The sequence below is a fragment of the Eretmochelys imbricata genome, chromosome 4 (assembly GCF_965152235.1).
Source record: "Eretmochelys imbricata isolate rEreImb1 chromosome 4, rEreImb1.hap1, whole genome shotgun sequence".
Taxonomy (NCBI): Eukaryota; Metazoa; Chordata; order Testudines; family Cheloniidae; genus Eretmochelys; species Eretmochelys imbricata.
In genome coordinates this window covers 56,897,699-56,912,750 of record NC_135575.1, presented here as the reverse complement: position 1 = coordinate 56,912,750, position 15,052 = coordinate 56,897,699, and the positions used below count along the sequence as shown (strand labels likewise).

Sequence of the window (15,052 nt, the reverse complement as noted above, 5' to 3'; positions counted from 1 at the left end):
TTTTTTTAAACACAAAGACTTATAGGGACTAATCTTGGTCTCATTGTAGTCCATGGCAAATGACCAATTGATTTAAATGGAAGCAGTAGCAGGGCAAACATTAAAGAAAATAAACTGGGTTAATATTTTTAGTATTTTTTTCTTCAAGCTCTTAAGAGGATATTACAGAAAGTAAATAAAATATAATGATAAAAGTATTTTATACTCTTGTCCCCTTAACAGATTAGTACTAGGATAAATCTAGTCAAAAACCTTGTTAAAAATGTGCTTTTAAAAAAATGAAGACTGTGTTTTATTCCAATGGAAATTGATTTAAATAAACATTCATTTTCCCTGTAGGCAATCCTAGCATTGAGCTGGTACATGAAGATGGAAAGTGAAATTAACAAGAAACTTACTGAAAATGTAACACTGGCCAGGCTATTTTCACTATCCAAACTGCAAACAGTAGAACAGAATAAAGCATAAAACATAAATATGATTTTACAATTCTTTCCATTTTAATAATTAAGAAAAACTGAGCACATAATGTTGTGATAACTTTAGTGATCACTAAATGCATGTTTGCTTTTGATTTTTGTTATTTTAAAAAAAGACCACCATGAATGTAATTTGCGTACCAATATTTACAGAAAAGGCTGTTACAGTAGTTTGTCATGATGGTTGCATATGTTTGGGTAAGATCCTTCTTGTCTCTGTAAGAGTAGCCATTCAGTAAATTGGTTTTTCAAGCCTTCCTCTTCCCTCCCTAATGCCATAGTTTGAAAATCTCAGCCTTGTCTCATATGGATTTGCTAGTGTTTGTTTAGCAGAACTAGATAGTGACTCAAAGGCAACAGAAATTTTCCAAAGTAGGCTCAAAACTTCACTTCTTAATATACACACCATGGAACTTGACACCAAACTAGGAAAGGGGCAAGTATGTTTTCTCCAGATGTATAGCATGCTGTATGGAAAGGCGTTGATAGTACCAGGTGTGTTTTTTTTTAAAAAAAAAAAACTGTCTGGAATGCCCTCCTGTTCCTTAAACACTGTTGGAGAGTCAGAGAAAGATGTTTATGGTAATAAGGGATTTGAAGCAGGTCCAGTGTCACTCTCCCCAATTTGGACAGCACTTAGCAAGCTTAATTATTTTCAGCTGTGGTTCTTATGTAAGAGCTTAGTATTAGTTGTATCATAGTACAGTTACATAGTTAGTTGATTGAAGGAGATGAGATGAAAAGCCCTATGCTGCTCTTAATGACACTTGTGTAAAGGTAGAGACATTGCGTTTAAACAGAGTGCAGAGTCTGGCTCTGAAAGCTGATCCAAGGAAGCATGGGGAAGCTGTAGTTCACAACAAACCATCTTATGTGAGGTGAGAGATTAGTATATCAGAGAATAAACTGAAGTCTTTGTGCCCTAGGGGGGTATACACTAACCTAGAGCCATTTGTGGTGGGACTAGAGCCCCAGTCAGTTGAAGTCACTGCAGTCCCAGAAGAGACGAGTGAGTCCCTGTAGTGGAAAATCAGAGCCCAGCAGGAGGGTTCCTGTCTCCTGGGGGCTGGGTTAGTTTGTGCAGGAGCTGCTTTCTCCTCTAGGCTGTAGGGCAGGCGCTGGGTCCCCGGGTGAGCTGTGTCAGGCTGCGCCGGGGCGGTGCTAGGAGCTGCCGCCCGCTTCTCTTTCGTACCTGCAGCCGGCTGGGGCAGAACAGAGCGCACCGCTCGCCCAGCCCCGCGTGCAGCTGCTAGAAGAGGAGGCGGCCAGTGCACCTTGCCGCGGAGCCGCCCCAGCCAGTGCAGCAGCCGGGCTCCCAGAGCAGGACACCCCGGCCAAAGGGGGCGATGGCTAGTGATCACTGCCTGGTGCTGCTAGCCGGGCTGCTGCTGTGCAGCCTGGCGGCGCGGCGAGAAGCGCAGCAGGACCCGGACCCGCTTCCTCTCCTCCTGCCCCCGGATCTCGGTGGCGGAGGGCTGCTGGTGGCCGGCAGGGGGCTGCGGGTGCCCTGCGGCCGCTCCGTGGCGCTGGACCCGGCGCGGGACCTGGCGATCCGCGTGCCGCCGGGAGAGACGTGCGAGCTGACAGCGCTGGAGACCGAAGAGCCGGGCCCGCCCCGCCCCGCCCCGGCGCCCTCTCCCCCAGGCGCTTCCCCTGCCGCTTCGGCCCCGGCCAGGTCACCTACACCCACTACGGCGCCCCCCGCCCCGGCCGCTACCGCCTGCGCCTCCAGCTGCGCTCGGGCTCGCCCCGCCGCCCGCGCCTCCTGCCCCTGGCGCTGCCGGTGGAGGTGCTGGCCCGGCCGCCGCGCCTGCTCCGCCGCCACCTGCCGCTGGAGGTGGAGTCGCGGCTGGGGCTCAGCCCGCCCCTGGACGCCAGCGTGCTGGGCTTCCCCGAGGGTCGCTGCCGCCTCACCGCGCGGCCCCCGTCGGACGGCGGCGCCCCCCTGCCCGCCCACGGGCGCCTGGTGGACTCCGACGGGCGCCCGCTGCCCCCCGGCTACAGCAGCGAGTGCGGCCGCTTCCTGCAGGCGGGGATCCGCTACCAGCACACGGCGGCCGAGCCCTGGTCCCGCCGCGACGCCATCCCCATGCGGGTGGAGCTGCTGGCCGGCGCGGAGCCGCAGTACTTCCAGGTGGCGGTGCGGCTGCGGGGCGGCGCGGCCAACACGGCCCCCTCCCTGGGCTTCGCGGCGCTGCTGGTGGCCGAGGTGGGTCAGTTCGTGCTCACCGCCCTCACCCCCGACATGCTGGCGGCCGAGGACCTGGAGAGCCCCCCGGACCTGCTGCTCTTCAGTCTCACCGCGCCCTGGCCCAGCCCCAGCCCCGGCGGGCGGGAAGGCGAGGATCTCCGGCTGCGGGGCTACCTGCTCAGCACCGACGAGCCCGGCCGGCCCCTCACCTCCTTCACCCAGCGGGAGCTGAGGGAGCTGAAGGTCGCCTACCAGCCGCCCACTGTGGACTCGGACCAGGAGCGCATCTTCCAGATGGAAATGAAGGTGCTGGACCCTGAGGGCGCCTCTTCCCAGCCCTTTGCCTTCATGGTGGTGGTGAAGCCCATGAACACGCTAGCCCCAGTGGCTACCTTCAGCCAAGCCGCTGGCCCCCAGCTCATGCTCTTTGAGGGGCAGTCGAGGCCTCTGTCTGGCACTCTGGAGATAAGCGATGAGGACAACTTGAGCGAGGTGAAGGTCTGGGTGACACGGGGCCTGCGACATGGCGAGCTCAGGGTACTGGGCGCGCCACCCGGCCGCGAGTACTTCACAGCAGCCGAGCTGGAGGCTGGGCAGGTAGTTTACCAGCACGATGGCAGTGAGCACAGCTACAGTGACAACACCGTGTTCCTCATGGAGGACGGGCAGCACCAGGTGGAGTTTCTTTTCCCCATCATCATTGCCCCTGTTGATGACCAGCCACCCCTGCTCAACGCCAACACTGGGCTGGTGCTGAGAGAGCGCCAGGCTGTCCAGATCTCACCCTTCGTTCTCAGCGCCACTGACATTGATTCTGAAGAGTCGACAATTCGCTTTATACTTCAGAAGGACCCTGAGGAGTCTGCCCACGCCTCACACTCCCACTGCCTGGGTGAGCTTCTCCTGTGCCAGGCAGAGACACCACCATCCTATGAGAGGGAAGAGGACATGGAGGAGGTTGGTGGTGCTTCCTCCTCATGGCACTTTGTGGAAAGTGAGGGTGTGTATGAGAAGGTGGTGAGTGAATGGCTGCAGCAGGACATCCTGGATGGAAGGCTGTTCTACAGGCACACAGGACCCCATAGCACCAGTCCTGTGATAGACCAGTTTGTGTTCCGCCTCCAGGATGACAATGAGCCCCCTAACCAGTCTGGGGAGCAAATATTCACCGTCAAAGTGCAACCAGTAGACAATTTGCCCCCACAGCTATACCCAGGCACTAGCCTACAGATGACAGTCTTGGAGTACCAGGTGACCCAATTCAGAAAGCGCTATCTGCGCTACACTGACCTGGACACAGATGACAGCGAGTTGAAATACACCCTGCTTACACCCCCAACTGACATAGATGAGAACCACCCTCTGCTGGCTGGAGAGATCGTGCTGGCTGACAACCCTCTGGTGTCCATTACTCAGTTCACCCAAGTCCAGGTCAACCATCAGAAGGTGGCATACCGGCCTCCTGACCAGGAGCTGGGTATCACCCCAAGGGTGGTACAATTTAACTACAGTGTAGAGGACTCAGCGAGCAACTCTGTGCCAGGGACCTTCACAATCTTCCTGCAGCCAGTGGACAACCAGCCACCCCAGATCACCAACATGGGCTTCACTGTGCTCGAGGGGAGCAGCTTCCTTCTCACCACCAGTCAGTTGGATGCCACTGACCAGGACACGGACACAGACCAAATTGTCTTCATCTTAAACCAGGCACCCCAGCATGGCCACCTGCGCTACCTGGAGGGGCTGATGGTCCAGGGGGAATCTTTCCTGCTAGATGATATTGCCAGTGGGCGTATATCCTACCAGCACAATGGTGATGAGTCCACCAATGACTTCTATCAACTGGAAGTGAGTGATGGCATTCACCATGTGCCAATCATTGTTAGGATCACTGTGCAGCCAGTGGACGATGAAAGGCCTAGCATCACTCTACCTGGTGGTAATGAGCTGCTGGGACCCTCTATTGATGTGCTAGAAAATGGTGTCACTGAGATCACTACTTCCCTTCTCCAGGGCACAGATGAAGATACTGATGATCTGGCACTGACTTTCTTTGTGAAGGATCCGCCCAAGCTGGGTGACATTCTGGTAAATCGGGTGCCTATGGAGAGATTCACCCAGCAAGACCTTATCAGTGGGACAATAGTCTATGCTCACACTGGTGGAGAGATTGGCCCGAAGAAGAGATATGACTCTTTCAATCTGACCATCTCTGACCTCTCCCATGAGCGGGTGGTGGGAGGCAGCACGGTGCAAGGGGTATGTGTGTCTGTGACTGTGCTGCCTGTGGACAGCATTGCACCTAAAGTGATTGTGGGGCCCGAGCTGCTCATTGTCTCAGAGGGAGGAAAGAAAGCCCTGGCCCAGCAGCAACTGGATGTGGAGGATGTGGATACTCCCATAGATGACATTTTGTGCACCATCACTGTTCAGTCCACTTCCGGATACCTGGAGAACATCTCTCCAGCCCCGGGGTCTGAAAAGTCTAGGGCTGGCACTGCCATTAGCACCTTCTCCATCAAAGATGTTCACCTGGGACATATCAGCTATGTTCAGAGCATCCACAAGGGGGTGGAGCCCTTAGAGGACAGATTCACTTTCTGCTGCTCTGATGGTGTCAACGTCTCCCCACACCACTTCTTCCCCATTATCATCATCCCTACCAATGATGAAAAGCCTGAGCTGTCTGTGCGTGAGTTTGTGGTGCTGGAGGGGATGAGTCTGGTTATTGACACGCCCATCCTCAATGGCGCCGATGCTGATCTTCCCCCAGACCACCTGCACTTCTTCATCAGTGTTCTCCCCAAGCATGGGCAAATTGTGCAGCAGCTGACAACTGGTGCCATACCCATCCGCAACTTCACAATGGAGGAGATCCAGGAGGCCTCCAGCATTGTCTATGAGCATGATGACTCCGAAATTAAAGAGGACAGCTTCAAAGTCCAGCTAAGTGATGGCCAGCACACAGTGGAACAGAAAGTGCTGATCATGGTGATCCTTATGGATGATGAGACCCCTAGGATGACTATCAATGATGGGCTGGAGATAGAGATTGGTGGGTCTAAGGTCATCACGAACAGAGACCTTAAAGCCACAGACATAGATTCAGAAGACAGGAACCTCACCTACATCATCCGCTTGGCACCCAGGCAGGGTCTTCTGCAGCATGTGAGCAGACGTGGGGAGCCATTAGGCAATATTACAGTGGGCATGAACTTCACCCAGGATGATATAGACCATGGTTTTATCCGTTATGCTCATACTGGCCAACAAGGGGTCCGTGACCTGGTTAAATTTGATGTCACTGATGGCATTAACCCCTTGATAGACAGATACTTTTATATTACCATCAGCGGCATTGACATAGTCTTTCCTGAGGTGATTAACAAAGGGGTAACTCTGAAAGAGGGTGGGAAGGTGACGCTCACAACTGACCTGCTCAGCACTAGTGACATTAACAGCCCTGATGAGAACCTGCGCTTTGGCATCACCCGGGCCCCTAGCCGAGGGCACTTAGAGAGCTCAGACAGTCCTGGGGTGCCTGTTGCTTCCTTCTCTCAGCTCCAGCTAGCTGGCAATAAGATTTACTACATCCACACTGCAGAGGATGAGGTGAAGATGGACAGCTTCGAGTTTGAAGTGACAGATGGCTATAATCCGGTCTTCCGCACCTTCAGAATCTCCATTACAGACGTGGACAATAAAAAGCCAATTCTGACTATCAATGACCTTGTAGTAGAGGAAGGGAAGACCAAACTGATTACCCCCTTTGAGTTGACTGTGGAAGATCAGGACACCCCTGACCATTTGCTCCGTTTCACAGTTACCCAGGTCCCTGTCCATGGCTGGATTTTATATAACAGCAGCTATCCTGTGACCAGCTTCACCAAATTAGATTTGAATGAGAATCTGATCAGCTATAGACATGATGGTACAGAAACAAGCCAGGATAGCTTCTCGTTCACTATGACTGACGGGACCCACACAGACTTTTACATTTTCCCTGACACCATTCTGGAGACTCATCAACCCCAGACGTTGAAGATCCAGATCAATCCCCTGGACAATGGGGTGCCACAGTTAGCGGTCAACAAAGGTGCCCCAACTCTGAGAAACCTTCCGTCTGGACACTTGGGCTTCTTGATCACCAGCAAGTCACTGAAGGCAGAAGACCGAGACAGCCCACACAAACTGCTGAAGTACAAAATCACAGATAGCCCAGACCATGGATTCATCATGAATATTGGCCTTGGAAATGAGAGCATTAACACATTTACACAAGGTTGGTGATAATGGATTTATTCATTTACAGCCTTTGGATCCAGGAATATACCTTAGACAATTCACTTGCTCACCTATGAGGTAATTTAAGGTTAAACTGGATTGTCTTTTAAAAATAATGACAAAAACTTAAAGATCTTAAACCATTTACAAGGTACATGGGTAGCCTTGAAATTACAAATAAATACATTTTAAAAGGAAGCTGAAAGGCTTGTTTTACCTGCCAACACTTAACCTAAAGTTCTCTTTCTTACTTGCAAGACTTGATAACATCCCTAACGTGTGGTCAGGTCCTGGTACGATGCATCAGGAGGCACAGGGTAATATTTTCAAAAGCACCTGAGCGTTTCTCTACACAGCCCGTGCTGTGAGCCTGGGTTAACAGACTTGGGATTGTGGGACTTACGTTAGTGCTCTAAAACTAGCTGTGTAGCCAGCACTTTGAAGTTGCAGGTTGGGCTGGAGCTCAAGCTCTAAAGCCTAGAGATGTGGTGGGTTTCAGAACCCGAGCTGCAACTTCAATGTGGTGTCAACGCAGCTTAGAGCACTAGCATGAACCCTGCAAACTCGAATCTGTTGACCCAGGCTGGGAGGCTTGCTGCTGGTTTGTTTCCACAGGCTGTGTAGACATACTTTATGTGATTTACAAAAAAAGAAAAGGAATACTTGTGGCACCATGGTCTGTGTGTATAAAAACATCTGTATTTTCCACAGTATGAATCCGATGAAGTGAGCTGTAGCTCACGAAAGCTTATGCTTAAATTGGTTAGTCTCTAAGGTGCCGCAAGTACTCCTTTTCTTTTTGCGAATACAGACTAACACGGCTGTTACTCTGAAACCTGTCTTTATGTGATTTAGGAGCACATGCCCTATTGACTTTCAATGAGACTTGAAAGGGGTGCCTAAATCACTCTAAATCACATTTGAAACTGGGACTTCAGAGCCTAAATCAAGTAAATACTTTTGAAAAGTGTAGCCCTAGCCTCTATTCCTGTCTTGCTGTGTAAGTTATGAGAAGTCATTCCACGTTTCTGCTTTGGTTTCACCATCTGTAAAAATGGGCTGAAAATGTCTGGAGATTTACTGATGGTGTGTATTGTTCTGTCACAGGACATAAGTAATTCCCATTGATAGCAATGTGGAGTTACTCATCTCTTATGGGGGAGAATCAAGTCTTAATTTGGCCCCAGAAGTGCTTTGACCCTAGATCTCTGGTCCACCTCCCATGGGTAGATTCCTGAACAAAGTAGGGACAAAGGTAAAAGGGGGAAGGCAGCCACCTTTGTTTCTGGATTTAGAGAAAGAAGAAAAAGCTATTAGTTTGAAAATCTGCATGATTTCAGATTTTTCGTTCTTTATTATCACTTTACTTAAAAGTCTTTCGGTTAATCTTTCAAGCTCTAATGTAGTAAAATTTGTTTACAATTCAGCTGCAAATGTTCCACACCTGTAAAGAATTAGGATTTCAGTTTAACTAAAAGTACTGAAATCAACCATGAGGCAAGCTGGTACCACTGCTATTGAAGTCCACAGGAGTTAACACCCATGTATGGCAGGGTAGCATTAGATCCAGGACATTTGCATTGCTGAGTTGGGTATGAAGAAATGGGTACTTTAAGATGCACAAAGAATGTTCACTTAAAACTGAAACTGTCAACTTATTTCTTGTGTGTGAAGAAGCAAAAGTAAAAGATCTTCAGTGAGCTTTGAATCAGACTTTTAGTAAATTCAGAAATAGTCACTATAAAGTAAAATTAATTAAAATTTCCACACTATTTCATCTGATACCCAGTCATTTGAAATAGTTGTGTGGTACAGGTTGTTGGGGTTTTTTTTTATTTTGTTTTTTTTTTAAAGCACAAAACTATGGGGATCAAGTTTTATTCCCCAATGTACATTTTAGGTGTAGCATAGTCATTCTCATTATAATGGGTGAAGGGTTTCTGAAAACTAGAATTTGCAATTAATTTAAACTTTTAAATACTATATTAAAGAACAGATTAAAACAAAACAGAAGTTAGTTTTTTAGCTTAAAATTAATAATCAGGTTAATTACTGCTGAACTGCAGAGCAAGGACCATGGTAGGAACTAATGCTACTGCAATAGAGTTTGAGTTCTTGTTTATACAATTTAAAGTGATACATCTTCTAAAACTGGCTTTTTCTTTGTTTGACACAGAACAGTGTTAAAGTATTATTCTTCAAAAACAATTAGTAATTTATGAGAATGTTATCAAATATTGTTTACTAAATTAAAATACTAAAGTTCAAAATCTATTGGTAAGTGTTATATTCTGCAGTAAAATGCTGTGGTGATTCACTTAGCATGTTTCATTTATCAGCTGATATTGATGAAATGAAGATCAGCTATGTCTTGAAAGAGGGCGATAGTTCTACCAGTGACATCATCTACTTCTCCATTGAAGACAATGGTAAGGTTATACTTCTTATATATACTATATCTTAAAATGAGATCCAGCAACAGAATAGTATTGATATTGGAATTATAAAATACTTCACTCTATTTTACTGCAAGTTCATGAGTTTTGCTTACAGTTTTATACTGAGATAATGGATGAATCACTTATTAAATATATAATGTTAAAATTAATGTAAATTGCTAAGGAAAACTAAATGGTGTAAGAAGTTCTTAATGAGTTACAAAATCTTTCACCATGGTGTTGCTAATTCAAATCTTCTCACAGTTCAGTAGTAACTAGAAGATGTTACCATATGATTGCTGTTCAGTGGAAAGTGTTGGTTCTAGTCTAGTTCCTAGTGATCAGCCATGCTCATTACAAAAACTTAATATTACTATAGGTGGCTCTTGTTAATAGTGTCAGCAGAGAGACCAAGAACAGAATCAGCATGGAGACTGAACACTACATTGCCAGCACACCATCTAGGTGGTCCCTCTAGATCAGGGGTCGGCAACCTTTTAGAAGTGGTGTGCCGAGTCTTCATTTATTCACTTTAATTTAAGGTTTTGCATGCCAATAATACATTTTAACGTTTTTTAGAAGGTCTCTCTCTATAAGTCTATATATTATATAACTAAACTATTGTCGTATGTAAACAAGGTCTTCAAAATGTTTAAGAAGCTACATTTAAAATTAAATTAAAATGCTGATCTTACGCTGCCAGCCCGCTCAACCCGCTGCCGGCCTGGGGTTCCATTCACCTAGGCCGGCTGCGGGCTGAGCGGGTCCTGCGGCCAGGACCCCGGCTGGCAAGGGGCAGGCAGCCAGAACCCCAGACCGGCAGCGGGCTGAGCAGTGCCGGCGGCCGGGACCGCAGACCAGCAGTGGCTGAACGGCTCACTCAGCCCCGCTGCTGGTCTGGGGTGCCGGCCCTGTCCACATAGAGTGAGTACCTACCTTCTCCCTGGTTCTAGCCATTCTCTTCCTCTCTCTGCACTGAGATGAGGGCGGGAGTGCACTGAGTACAGGGCTGGGGGTGAAGGAGCAGGCTGGGGGTTGGGGTGCAGAGTCTGGCCAGGAGCTAGAATGAGGAAGGGGGCTCAGGGTTGGGGCAGGAGGTTTGGGTGTGGAGCTCTTACCTGGGCAGCTCCCATTTGGTGCAAGGGGTGCAGGTGGGAATGTGTGTGTGTGTGCGTGTGTGTGCAGGAACTCCCGTTTGGTGCTCAGGGTGGAGGTGAGGATGTGGGGGATGCAAGAGTCAGGGCAGGGGGCTGGGGGTGTGTGAGTAGGGTGCCAGAGTCAGGGCTGGCGTTGTGGGGGGGTGCAGGGGTAAGGACAGAGGCCTGGGAGTGTGTGAGGGCGGTGCAGGGGTGAGGGCAGAGGGCTGGGGGGTGTGGGCTGGGGTCGTGGGGGTGCTCCCAGCCACCTGCCCTGAGTGGCAGGTGGCTGGAGGGGATATGCCCTGATTCCACCCCCCTTCCCCAAGGTCTCCGGAGCAGAGAGCGCAAGTGCGCTGCAGCTCCGCTTTTCCCTCTCCCCCTCTGTAGCAAGGGCTGTCAGCTGATTGGCCACAGGGAGGGAGAGAAGGAGGGGCAGTAACCCAGCACTCTGGGGGAAGAGGCGGGGGGAAGGGGGATGCTTGCCTGTCCTGCAAGGAGAGAGCGGTGGGCGGGAGGGCGGAGAAGAGCAGGCCGGGCAGGATTTTTAGTGGCACGCTGCTGTCTGCTGGGGTCCGCAGCAGACAGCAGCGTGCCATTAAAAATTGGCTCGCGTGCTGTCTTTGGCATGCGTACCATAGGTTGCCGACCCATGCTCTAGATCAAGACTGAGATACTGGTATGCTGCTGATAGGGCAGCCTGGTTAAATTTGTACTGCTGTCACCTATGCTGGGGCCATCTTTACATGATGTGAATTGTCATAGCTATAACGACTTAAACGAAGTTATGACAAAGCACACCAGTCAAGGATCTGCTGTGCAGGTATCTGTTTTGAGTACTTCAGCTTTCAGTAATGTCAGTTTGGCATTATTCACCTTATGAACACTGGTAATGCATGCACTATTTTGCCCTTTGCAGTAACGATTTATCTGAATGAAATAGTTGGGGTATTTTGCTTGTTTGTTTTAACAAGGGCTCAATCCTGCAAGTGTTTTGCATTTTGAATTCTTATTGAAGTTACAGGAGTTCTGCATATGGGCCCTAGTTGAGGGAAGACAGGAAGATTCATTCTGTGGTATTACCATAGCAGAAATTGTCCATTGAATTTTGCAGACTGATTAACATCTATCATTATATGCTTTCATAATAAGTGCTGCAAACTTCCTGGCTGATTCAATGTAATGAGGCTAATGGAAGTTCTGTGTGTGGATGGTTTGCAGGATCAGGCCCTAAGTGTAACATTCCATAAAAATTACATTTTTTTTAAATGCACCCCTTTTGATTGTTCGCTGTCAGTCCTTAAACGAAGGCTGTAATAGCATTAAAATACTTTCTCCAAAATGGTTGACCCAAAATCAAATCTAGTTTCTGGTACAATGACTGTCACCATGTTGTTTTAGTTCAGTGTGTTATATCCTGTTCTAATTATAGGAAACAAGGAAAGCGGCCCGGTAAATGGTGCTCTTTTTGAATGGTGAGCGCTGTAGTCTATTGAAAAATGGAACTGATTCTGTTCTCACTTGTGCCAGTGTACTTCACTGTAGTTAATAGAGTTATGCCAGTTTAAAACTGGTCCAAAATTAGACTCTGGACCAATGATCACGTTTATTCTTTGGACCGCCTCTTCCTGTCCAGAGGAGAAAACGGGCTGCCTCGGAGAGCCAGCGAGCAGCAGGGAGTTTGGGCTGCAGATCATGCCGAGGCTGGCATGCTGCACTGCTCGCCATTGAAAGGCACCCTGATATCCACCCTTCCCATTAGCACAGGCAGCGGTGGATGGAACGTTTTCTTTTCTCATTGATGTCCTTTACCACCTGCCATTAGTTCAGACTCTCCTCTGGTGTGTCAAAGCCAGAGAGGAGGAGTTGCTGTTGCTTCCTACAGTTGTAGTTCACTGTGCAAGTGGCCTTGTAAATTGTGACCCTTTGAAAGGGGATTGTACCATGCAGAGTGCCTCTTTCCTCACTCCTTCCCTCTCCAGTTAGCCATACCTCTATTCGTGGAAAGCTGAGTTTGTTGACTGAGCTTCAGGCAGCTGCTAAGCAGTGGGGAGATGTTACTGCATGTCACACCCAGCCACAATCTAGCCTTGTGTAGGGGTTTCAAGATCAGGTCCATGGGCTTATAGTTACACAGAAATAGAGTCACAAGAATGACTTTGCATATTTATTGATTCATATCATATGGAAATAACATGTTATTTACAAATAGGACAAATGTCACAATGTGCAGTTGTGTTAATACAAAAATAGTTGAACCGTACATTGTTGCATGGAGACAGCTCACGTATTCTCTAGCGACTTCCAATAAAAATTGGTGTTTAGCTTGTGCCTGGGATTTACAGAGTTTAAAATGTAGGAAATGTACAAATAAATAAATAAAATAAATGAGCTTGGGAAAAAGACCTAACTTACAGCAGAAAAGCCAAGGCAAGTGGTCATGAGCAGAGTTTGTACTTTCTCCTCAGAGTACTCAAAAATACTTCATATTATTAAAATCAAAATGTGTTAAAATATCATTGTAGATGAAAATTCAACCTCACTAAAGCTCTAAGTTATTCCTCTTTCAGCAACCGTAGCTTGGACATTTGTACATATAGGGCTAAACTGTTGCTTAAAATTATGTGAATTTACCTCATTCGTGTTGTTTCTGCTGAGGATCCAACTTTAACGTTCTGTGATTCCAAAGCGCACTGATATTTTTGGTATCACTTTAAAGTTCATTAAGACACACTGTGTAAATGAGAGAACAGAAATCTGACATAAATGTCAGTGTTCTACCCACAACAGTTTATTACACAGACCCTTACAAGGTCATCTGTTGGAAAAAAGAAAGCTGATCGCAATAAAACAAATCTGTTTGCCAGCCAGTTACTCCAGGAGACTTATGGGAATGTGGGCCATGTATGTTGGTGGTATATGTTTATATGACTTAGCAGATGGATGAAGTCTAACAAAGTGCAGGAAGGAATTACAACCTATTGGGTAGATCTGGCATCCAAAGCTTGAAAAGGAGCTGCTTTTATAAAGGTTTCTGTAATTACAATAAATGTGCAATAAAAGAGTTCCATTCTTAATGGCTTTCAGGGTTGCTCTCTGTTTAGACGTCAAAAGATGCTTAACAAAATGGTCTCATGAGCCGAAAGATGGGTGTGAAGGGCAAAGGATTTTTAGAATGAAGTCGGAAGATAAAACAAATGTAAGTAATGAAAAGCTAGTGGCTATAAAAGTGTCTAGTTAGATTTTAATATTGATCAATTACTTAGTGGAAAGCTAGAGAAATTTAATGTGATGCTGTGGTGTTTTGAAAAGGTGGGCTACATTCTATTTGCTGAAAACAAGTTTCTAAAATAAAGGCAGCATATGAAGCCAGGGCAATTGCAGCCCATCCCTCTGCAGCGGTGGAGCACCCTATGGCATTGGAAATGGTGTGGCTATTCTACGTACAGGATGGAGATGGACTTTGGGCGATGGCTTTGGGCAAAAGGAAGGCTACATAGTAGATATGCACCTCATTTTATAACAGAGCCCAGCTCTGCAGGGATTCCTTACCTGTCGCATTCACAGCATGGGTGGGAGTGGGTGGGGTAACGTGTGTAAGCAACAAGATTCAGAGCACTTTCAGATTGGGGAAGGATGAGCTATTAGGCTATCGTAGCCGACTCAGGATAGCTCCATAGCCTGAGTGGGGAGGATATATTCTCTTTCACCCTGTTCTCTAGAGATACCTAATATGTTGTTCAGGATGGGCCAAATTTAGGGATTCTGCCTCCTCCGTGCAGGACTCCTGCTCAACAATGTCTGTTTTTCTTACCCAACTGAATAAATACAGGCATTTCTGAAATCCTATGGAGAGCTAGTTTATTGGATGATTTTACTTAAACAGTTAAGGCCATAGGCCAGAAGGCCCTGGAGCAGTGATACTCAGACCTCAGTAGTTCAGGAGCCAAATTAGCAATCAACATTACGCAGAAGAGCCACAGTAGTGTAAATTCATTGTTTCATTTAATATAGTTCTCTCTCTCTCTCAAATATTCTCACAGCAAATAAGTTAACTTAGTGCAGGTTGATAACTTAATTGGTCAATAACATAGTAAAAGCATCCTGGGTGGCTAATAACTTTGATTAATAGTTAAATCACACAGTGTTTTAATACCATGTGCTGCAAAGAGTTGCAGGAGACACATTAATGAGCCACTGCCCTGGAGCAAATTCAGAGACACTGGGGTTTGGAAGCCAAACTCAGTACTACTTTTGCAGGGGAGCAAATCCCATCTGCAGCTCCAATGAGAGAATTTGGAGGAAACTACAAGAGCTTTTTCTCAGGATCATTTCTACAAGTTTTCCCACAGGGGACTTGTTCTCCCTCTCTTATTTTACATTCACTTTTGTCTGAAAGCAAAACTGCAAAAAGGAAAGCAAAGGTGCTGTCCTGTTGCTGTTAAGTGAACAGCTTTGTGTACAGATTCTTTACCCAGGAGTGTTTTTAAAAACAAAAAATGAGAGCTTTGGACTGAGCACTCA

General features: G+C 47.3%; 1 protein-coding gene across 1 annotated transcript in view; it reads left to right on the top strand.

Annotated features, from left to right (window-relative positions):
- Positions 1-1,825: 1,825 nt before the first annotated feature.
- Positions 1,826-15,052, top strand: part of FREM3 (FRAS1 related extracellular matrix 3) — a 109,600-nt gene continuing 96,373 nt past the window's right edge. The window contains 3 exon segments of the mRNA XM_077814453.1: positions 1,826-2,092; positions 2,095-6,952; positions 9,294-9,383. Coding sequence (XP_077670579.1) covers positions 1,826-2,092; positions 2,095-6,952; positions 9,294-9,383 — 5,215 coding nt within the window.